Below are 10,511 nucleotides of genomic sequence, written 5' to 3' on the forward strand. Positions count from 1 at the left end.
GCTTCAGGAGCATGCAATGCCGGAGTTACAGTTAAAGATTTACCTTCCACAATTCAACACCGAGTCGCAAACTATATAGAGAGCCTTAAATTGAACTATGTGCTGAAACAGCTCTTTCTATACTAATGGAAGCAAAGTTTTCTAAACATCAATATTGCATTATAAGAAGTGCTGCATTTGCGAATAGCTCTTCTTTTTTACCATCTTACGAAAAACTTAAAGAAGCCAAGAAAATGTGTTACCCTGAAGATACAACGGTAACTGAAAAAAGCGCCGAAGTAAAACTACAATCTTTATTAAATCACACTTGTTTAAGAATTTTAAAAACTCAACAAAATGTAATTGACTCCTTGAATGTAAATATTTTATCAAATTTTATTTTAATTCTTAAGTGGGGGTTTGATGGCAGTTCCGGTCATAGCGAATATAAACAGAGATTTGCCGATGGAAGAAACTCAGATGCAAATGTTTTTCTGACTTCACTTGTACCATTACAACTTTTGTGTACAAATTCAGTTTTAGGTCAAGATATTATTCTATGGAAAAATAGGACACCCTCATCTACTCGATTTTGCTGACCTATCAGACTTCAATTTCTTCACGAAAATGTCCATACAAGCATTAATGAAAAAGACTATATTGAAGATAAAATTAAATCACTGGTTCCTCTCATCATTGTTCAACATGAAATAGAAATTAAAATACATTATAAATTGGTTATGACAATGATTGACGGAAAAGTTTGCAATGCAATAACATTGATGAAATCAACAATGCGGTGTTATTTGTGTTCTGCTACTTCAAGTCAATTCAATAATATCAATTTCGTTAAAGAAATAAAAGTTAACGAATCAAAATTGGAATACGGTTTATCAACGTTGCACGCATGGATTCGCTTTTTTGAATGTTTTTTTCATCTTGGGTATAAACTTGGAATAAAAAAATGGCAAGCACGTTCTGACATTGAAAAAAGTATAATATTACAACAAAAATTGTTAATCCAGAATGCTTTTAAGCTGCAGCTAGGGTTAATAGTTGATCGACCGATACCAGGATGCGGTAATACAAATGACGGAAATACAGCTCAAAGATTTTTTAAAAACTCACAAGTGTCTGCTGATATTCTAGGAGTGGATTTAGAACTAATAAATCGGTTTCATGTAATTTTACAGGTATTATCTAGTGGCTATCCAATAGACGCAGACAAACTCGATAACTATTCTACCGAAACTACACTACTTTTTGTTGAAAAGTATCCTTGATACAACATGCCTACAACAGTACACAAAGTACTTATTCATGGAGCCTTAATAACAAAAACAGCAATACTACCCATAGGACAACTCTCTGAGGATGCACAGGAATCGAGAAACAAAGACTTAAAAAAATATCGCGAAGATTTCTCCAGGAAAAATTCCAGAAAAAATACAATGCATGACGTTTTTTGCAGACTTCTGGTTTCGTCAGATCCTGCAATATCTTCACTTTTAAAATCTCATGCAAAAGTTAGCAGATCTTTGTCTTCTCAAGCTTTACAAATGTTATTACCTCCGGAGATTAACGAAAACTCTGAAACTCATTCGTCTGTGATTGAGTTTATCAACAATATTTCAACAATAAATGATTCAGATGACAGTGGTGATTTATTTTAAAGTAATATAAATGAAACAATTATGATAAATGATGCAAATAAAAGTTTTCCTTGTTTTCCTTGAACAAATAAATAAGTAGAATAAATAATGAATTTTTCAATTTATTTTTTTTAACATTGCGGCATAATAATACAGTCATAATACATTATATATCGGTATTATATATAATGTTTATATATGTAATGTAAATAATACATTAGTCTATTGAACTTAAATGTCAAATTAGAACTAATTGGTTAAACACGAAAGCCCAAAGGCATTTCTAATGATTAATATTTTTAAAACACCGCCATTTTGGATCTACCATTATTGAATTTTGGTACACTTATGTCAAATTCAAAGTTGGGGATTCATAAAAATGCTTTACAGAAATTTTCCATTAATTATAATCATTTTTTGACTTTTGGCCAGGTTTTTTGAAATTCCGCCCACTGTGCGTTAATTAAATCAACATTAGTTTATTAACAATAAATCAACGTGGAATAAACGTTGAAAATTCTGACGTTGAGGTTTCCACCTCGATAAGACGTTGAATCAACGACTTTTTCTTCAACGTTAGTTTATCAACTACAAATCAACGTGAAATAGACGTTGAAACTTCTGACGTTAACATTTCAACCACCCAAAGACGTTGACATGACGTCGTTTGCTTGCTGGGGTTAATGTCATCATACATAATATCAACTAATATGGAACAGAAAGAAAACATTGGTATAAAAATAACAAACTTTTCTTCAGTACAAATGTACTGTTGAGAACTTTTAAAAATCAAGCATTTATAGACATAATCAATTCATTGAGATCAGGATATAACCCACCTAACCGTAAAATACTTGGAGAAGAGCTTCTAGAAAAAGTTTATAATGAAATAAACAAAAAAATGATGGACCAACCTAGAAGAGAATAATATTTATGCAGAATGTTCAAAGTGCAAATGACGGACTGAAGTCTAAACTTTTATGTATAACTGATTGTGCATCAAATAAAAAAACAACCAAGTATTGTACCGAACTCTTTTGTAATGTCATTAAAGATCTTAAGGAAAGATACAACAAAGAAGTATTTGCTTTGTTAACAGATAATGAAAATAAGGTTTAAAAAAATGAGGAATTTAATCAAAGAAACATATCCAAATCTTTTAACATGTGGGTGTTCAGCACATTATTGAAATGTTTCAGAAAAAGAAGTACTTAGATGATTTTAAACACGTGGTTGATGTGAAGAAATATTTTCGCAATATACATCAACCACGAGTAAATATTATATTATATTTGTGGGTTATCAACGTTAAGTATAAAAAAAATATGAAAGTTTAAGATTAGCTTTTAAACTTATTTTAAAGAATGGTTGCGTGAGCATACACTTCAGCAGAGCATACACTTCAGCAACCAGGCCTGTGGGCACGGGACACAAAAAAAACGCCTTTTGAACGTCTTTTAAACGTTTTGGACGTCTTTTAAACGTTCAAAAGACGTCTTTGTTTAGTCAAGTGTCCACTGGGAAATACTACCCACTAGAAATCCCCAATTGACTAAATAGAAATTTATGTAGAAGTCGTAGATAATCATGATATAACTTTTAAAATCTGAAAAATTATTGAAAATAGAGCAATATTTGGAATAACGAATAGTTTTCAACCCAACTCAAATAATCGTTGTTTTAGATAAAGTATTGAATGTTTTTAATTAAAGTTTTTATTACAAAATACGACTTTATAAACGTAAAAGAAAATTAAAGAAAAATAATAAAAATAAAATTATTATGCTGGTTAAACAAATAAAAAATAAAATGTTTTCTAGGTGCAAAGTGACAGCTGTGACCTATTAAATATTAGATGCGTTAAGTTGTGGCTTTAACTACTTAACAACCTTGATTTTAGTCATTACCACAAAATATGTGTTCAGTTGTGGCTCTCACTCCTGAACAACCCTGAACTAAGTTATTACAATACTAAAAATTGAATCTATTTTTAAGGTAAAAATGCAGTTTACAATCATTAATTTTGCTTAAACCAAAGGTTGATTTAAACCAAAGGATTGTGATGCGTTTCCTATAAAAATGTTGAGCGATCAAATTTTATCAACAATATTGTGCTGTGATTGATGATCAACCATTAACAAAAAAAACGAGAAATTAATTCAAAAAAAATTGTCTGTAGGGCTTTGCAAGTTTATTTCTAAACTTCAAATATGCCCTGCTAACTCAAGATCAATGGAAAGAATATTTTCCTGTTTGGTGTAGTATGTTTGGTGTAGTATGTTTGGTGTAGTATGTTTGGTGTAGTACGAAAAGGTAAAAAAAGGTAAATATAGACTGTATTAAAAAAAGGTGTTAATATGGTACTTATTCTTATCAAATGAAGGAACCTTTTAATTTTTTGGTTTCCAAAAGCCCTATTGTGAAAAAATATATTATTAAAAATAATATTGCGTTTGAACTAGCGTTGTTATCAACTTTGTCGACGTAATATCTTAAATAGCCTATTAAATCGAGTTGTCGATTTAATAGGCTATGGACTTGTCCCGTTGTCGGAGCGGCCCTTCTGTCATATTGTTTTGCTCTATTATTATTTAAATGATATGATAATAAAAAAAGCGAATATAAATTACTTTCATATTTTTATTACAACTTATTTCAAAAAAATGAATTACTCCCATACTTCGACTAAATCCACTTAGTCGATTTCAAAAATGTATTACTCGATTTTAGTCGGCTTATATATTAATCGAAGAAAATTAGCAAGTTAGAAAATATATTAGTTGACTTAATCGACAGTCAAATTATTTAATAGTTGTAACAACACTAGTTTGAATTGAAATTTTCCCTTTATATTTATTTATCATAATTTATAGTAGTTAATAGTGAAATAATAAGTTTTGAATCTTGTAAGTATTTATTTACATATTCGTGGAAACCGTATAATCAAGTTTGAAAATATTCTGTCAATCAATTTTGAAAAAAACTTCTTACTGGAATATTTTAATTATGATCTTTAAAAAATTGAACTCAACATCATGGCCGACGACACGGGTTTTGAAGTGGCAGGGTGCAACTGTCAATTAAAAAAAAAAGGCCTCTATATTTAGCTATTTCTAAAAAAAAAAGGTTCTTTAGAAAAAAAGTGGGGTGAGGGGGAAGTGGGCCAAACAAACATAAAATGAAATTTAACAAACAGTTGTAATGTTTGAAAAAATAAAATTTGAATTTTTAAAACAAATTATGCTTAAAAAATCGCACAATATTTTTTGTTTAACAGACAATAATTGTAGTTGGAAAACTGTGAAGGAGCTTATTATCTCAAATTATCTCAACTGTGAAGGAAATTATCTCAAATTATCTCAACTGTGAAGGAAATTCAAACTATGTGAAGGAAACTAAAACAAAAACATCTGAAAGTTTTGAAAAATCAAATAAAAAGAATCCTTATCGCAAATCTTCAATATGGTGTTGATTGCCTTTCATTAACATCAGCCTGTCAAAGTTAGCATCTGACAGAGTTGCTCTTTTTATATTTTCCTACAGAAAAAAGATTTTCAATAACCGCACTTGATGGTATTGCAGTATTGTACTTAATAAAGAAGTCTATGAAAACTTGATCACCCAAGAATGCAGCGTCATCTAAAGTATGAGAGTTCATATTTGAATAAAGTGATGATTCTTGAAATTTTATGGTGAGTTAATTAGCTATTAAAGGATTAACGTTATTTATATGATTATAATAGCTCATAAAATTATAAAAGATCTCCACAAAAAAAACAGATTACCCTGTTTTTTTAGACAGGTTTTATTGGACAGGTTTTATTGGCGAGTTTTATCAATATTTATAACTATTAAATTTACTAAGTTTATAAAGATTATATCACTTTTTATATTACTTTTTATATTACTTTTTATTTACTTTTTACTTCATAAAACTAAAGGTTAACTCAAAAAAAATGTTTTAAAAAAATTTTCTTTTTTAATTTACAATTCATTAAAAATTAATTTTCACTTTATCAACTACGTTACTTTTTTTTTACCCTGTGAAGTTAAAAAAAAAACTAGCTAAACTTTCTAAATAAAATTTTTTCTTAAAAAGAAAAAAATTTTATTTAGAAAGTTTAGCGAGTATTTTACAGCATCAAGTTTAAACTGCATGAATGCGCATGCGCTTTTTTTAAAAAAAAAACTTGTTCACTGTGTAAACATCGGTTTCCAATTGTTTATTTTAATGATAATTTTGAATAATCATATCATATTTCAAAGTCAAAATAATTGCTGATCAAACATTTGACGGTAATTGATGATAAAAATTGACAATGATTATAAGCACAAATCAAATTTAAAAAAAATATTAAAAATTCCAAAATGTTGAAATTCAGTTTTATATGCACTTGCATTTCTTTTTTTGTTCAAGTAGCGAAGGTATGAATGTATGTTTTAAATTTAACAATTATATATATATATATATATATATATATATATATATATATATATATATATATATATATATATATATATATATATACATATTCATCTACTTTTTGAAAAAGGTCACCCTAATGACCCTTGACTATTTGCAGGGTAATATATAATTACAGAAATTTTTATTTCTCCGTAAGTTTATTAACCTAAGTCTCTTTATTAAAGAGATTTAAAAAATAATAACTATTTTATATAAAAATCAATAACTTATTATTTAAATCCAAAAAATGCAACAAATTAAAACTAGGCACAGTAGGGCGGAATAGCTTTAAAACTAGACAAAATTAATTTTTTTTGTTTTGGATTTTTAAGTTAAATAATTATTTTAAGGCCACTTGTTAGACGTAGGAAAAGTTACTCTACAGTTTTTTAAACATTTATTTACAATTGTCAGACGTTTTCAATGTATTTTCCAGTAGTTTTTCTTTTTTCGAGTAACTTTGCTTTTATCCAAAGTTATCTAACAAACTGTAGTATTGTCTGGCAAGTACCAATCACACAAAATTAAAAAAGCTTTATAGTAAACAAAAACATGCAAGTCAAACTATATTTGGAGCAAAAAGAGCACAACCCTGTGAGCCTTTATTGTGTTTATTTAAAGCTTTAAATATTTATAAAATAAATTTACATGAAATTTTAGTTTTTGTGTATTGAACTAAGCTAGGAATGCCGCCAAAAATATTTGAATCCTATTTTAGTGAAATCTCGCATAAAAATTGCGCAAGATTCTCAGTCAACAACTTTGCTGTCCCAAGATATAGTTTAAAATTGAGCTCATACTCATTTAAGTATCGTGGGCCAAAACCACTCTTGATCGATTTAAAAAAGAATCTAAGCGGTTGTTCTTATTTATGGATCTCACTATGCTAGATTTTGTTTCTTTTAAATAAAGTAAAGCTCTAATAAAAAATCAAGTTAACTTAAAAAAAAAATTATTTTTAAAGAAAGTTATTATCACAATCCATCATAATAAAGTTTCTTAATGATATTACTCTCTTAATATAAATATATGTATACATCTCTTTTTTTTTTCATCTTTTTATTTTATTTTATTAGAAGTATATAATCGTTTTTTTGCTGCCTTCTTTTTCTTTTTGCAACTGCAGATAATATAAGCATTTTAGCAATCACTAAGTACGATTTTGTATATTTACGCAAATATAATACGATATTTTTAAATCACGATTTTATAAAATTGGGGCTCGGTGATAAGGAAACATGTCAGCGTTGAATCAACGTTGAAAACCGGTCGCAAAAGATGTTGCGGAAACGTTGACAAAGTAATCGATTTTGCAAAGATATGTAACGTTGTTACAAAGTTATGTATACGTTGATTAAACGTTATTGCGTAACGTTGAAAAAACGTTACTAAATGACGTTACAAAAATGTCGCAACTAAACGTTGAAAAAGCGTTACCTAAAAAGCGTTGCATAAGCGCTGTTAAAGCAGTCTATTTTGCAAGGATTTGTAACGTTGTTAGTAAAACGTCAATTTAACGTGACGCAAAGACGTCGAGTAAAGGTTAAAATATAACGTTGAATCAACGCTTAAATGTGCTGTAGAAAATATCGCAAAATTTTTTTTTTTTTTTTTAAATAATTCACCTCCCCAAAGCCGAGAAGGCCACTACAGATGAGGAGGCTACTTGTGGTTATCACCCTCTCTCAACTCTATAACTTCGAAACACGAACCTTGACGAACAAGGCCGCTGCGCGGAGAAACAAGTTGTATATTATTTAATAAATATTATTTAACGTAATAAAACGTGGCTATAATATATATTGATTTGACAAATAAAACTAAATTGTAGGTTGAACTCTGCTCTTGCAATAATTCCAAAATCGTTTTTTAATACAAACAGTAATATAAAATGATAAATATAAAAAAGCTTAAAATATACAATTTATAGATATATATATATATATATAAATATAAATATTTTCTTTAAGATTTATGTGTGTGTGTGAGTGTTTGTGCATATATTTATGCAAAATATAAAAATTCAATTTACAGGATATCGCATCGATAGGCCAGGATATCATTGAGATATAAAATCTAAATCAAAAGATAAAATTTGTTCCATTAGTAGTCTGAAAGCAAATGTAAAATTTTTTTTATTGAATTAGTATGATTATTATTAAATTTAAAAAGTAAATATAAATATATACATATAACCTATTTATTTATATAATTTATATTTATATATAAAATATATAGATAAATAAATTGTGTATATATATAAATTATATAAATATATATATATATATATATATATATATTATATATATATATATATATATATATATATATATATAAATCATATGTATATATAAATTATATATATAAATATATAAATTTTATATATAAATATATAAATTATATATATATACAAAACTTATATATAAATTATATATATATAAATTATATATGTATATATATATATATATATATATATATTTATATATATATATATATATATATATATATATATATATATTTATATATATATATATATATATATATATATATATATATATATATAATATATATATATATATATATATATATATATATATATACAGTAAACTCAAAGTAAAATTAAAGTAAAATTATATACTGTATATATATAAATATACAGTAAACTCCCGGTTATTTGAAATGGCACTTATTAGAATTTTCTGCTTATTTGAAGCAATTTTCATTTCCTGTGAATTTTCTTTAAAAAACTCATGCAAATGCCCTTATGCAAAAATGCAGTTATTCGAACCTGCAGTTATTAAAAATTTTGGTTATTCAAAACAACTTTTTGCTCTCCTTGACAATAAAAAAATACATTTAAGAAACAAAAAAAAAATAAAAATCGACTATTTTTTCAATAAATTGTAAAATATTTATTGTTTAACAAGGAATAAACTTAAGAAACACCTCATTCCAAGGGTCTTTATCTTTTTTTACTTTCTACTTTTATTAAAATTTGAAAGTAACTTAAAGTAGGTCACTTTAAAGATCATTTTCAGTTATTCGAATTTTGGGTTATTTGAAGTAAATTCTTATACCCCTTGGAGGTTTGATTAACCAGGAGTTTACTGTATATAATGAAATTTGCTAACTAACAGTTTTTCTGTCTAAAATAAATGTGACCATAGTAAGAAACATCTACATTTTTATTATGAAAAGTGTTTTGTCTATAACTATTCACTAAAAAGGATTTATATCAAAAATATTTTGTTTAAGTTAAAACAATAAGCATTTTGAACTATATTTTTTGGAATTTATTTTTAGACAAAGTAAAACTAATAATAATAATGGTTTATCATCAAAATTATTCATTGGACATCAGATTTTGGGTCACTTGTGATCGAAAAAAGGGCCTAACCTACAAGCTATGTGATGAAAATATCAAATATCAGTAAGTAGTGTTAGAAGATGTGTATAAAATATGAAACAACTGGTTCTGCTGAAAATCAGACAAGACTTGGTCGCCCCATTAAGACCTCAACAAGAACCAATATCTTATTGCACTGATAGAAAATAAAAAATTCAACAATAATCTCAAAACAGATTGTTAAAAATCCTTATTTTAATGTTTCCTGTCGAACTGCACAGAAAAAACTTAATTTAAGTGGTTTAATAATTTAGGTGGTTTAAATAAACCTTCTTCAGAAAAGTAAACCCCTCAATAGTCGTATAAACAAAAAAAAACTTTTAGCACTTGCAAAACTGCATATTAACAAAAGTGAGGCATTTTGGAACTTAGTGTTATGGTCTGATGAGAATAAATGTCAAATATTTGGCATTAAAAAACGACAACAACCTTAAACACACATGCAAAGTGGCAAAACAGTTCTTCAAAAAAAAGTAAAGCTAACATCATTAAATGGCCGCCACAAAGACCGGACCCTAACTCTGTTGAAAATATATGGGCAATTTTAAAATCTAAAATACCTCCTTCAAAATGAACAAATATAAAATAATTTTAAGAAGCTCTTATTGAAATTTGGAATTCAATTGATACTGACCTCACATTAAAGCTTGTAAAAAGCATGCCAAGAGGTTAAGAAGCAGTTGTAAAAGCAAAAGATGGCACAACAAACTAATAAAATGAAAATCAGACATGATATTCTTGCATTTGTAATAAAATTTATTGACAAAACATTATACTTTATAATAAAAATTTTGATGTTTCTTACTTTAGTCACATTTTCTTTGGACAGAAAAATTGTAAAATAGTTTATTTCATTTAATAGAGTTACATTTACAATGAGTTAAAAAAATTATAAACATTTTTTTTCTTCTTTACAATCAAATTTAAAAAAAAACATAAAATTTTTGCAGTTATGTAGATTACGACGTAAATAATTTTGTTTTTTTGTTTGTTCGAGTTTTGAATTTAT

The 10,511-nt window shown here is 26.9% G+C and overlaps 1 protein-coding gene and 1 long non-coding RNA gene across 3 annotated transcripts in view; one reads left to right on the forward strand and one right to left on the reverse strand.

Moving 5' to 3' along the window:
- The first annotated feature begins 4,982 nt into the window (after positions 1-4,982).
- The window catches only part of LOC100200388 (uncharacterized), a 57,394-nt gene continuing 51,865 nt past the window's right edge, over positions 4,983-10,511 (forward strand). The window contains exon 1 of one of the 2 annotated variants that reach the window (XM_065813193.1): positions 4,983-5,323. In XM_065813193.1, the coding sequence (XP_065669265.1) occupies positions 5,321-5,323 (3 nt within the window). In that variant the 5' untranslated portion in view covers positions 4,983-5,320. Of the gene's footprint in view, positions 5,324-5,881; positions 6,057-10,511 lie in introns of those variants that run through there. The other variant, XM_065813192.1, reaches the window with a different exon arrangement.
- LOC136087759 (uncharacterized) overlaps positions 7,917-10,511 on the reverse strand; it is a 5,925-nt gene continuing 3,330 nt past the window's right edge. Inside the window, exon 5 of the long non-coding RNA XR_010642043.1 lies at positions 7,917-8,172. This is a non-coding gene — a long non-coding RNA (uncharacterized LOC136087759). The remainder of the gene's footprint in view (positions 8,173-10,511) is intronic.

Source organism: Hydra vulgaris, chromosome 12 (genome assembly GCF_038396675.1).
Source record: "Hydra vulgaris chromosome 12, alternate assembly HydraT2T_AEP".
Classification (NCBI taxonomy): domain Eukaryota; kingdom Metazoa; phylum Cnidaria; class Hydrozoa; order Anthoathecata; family Hydridae; genus Hydra; species Hydra vulgaris.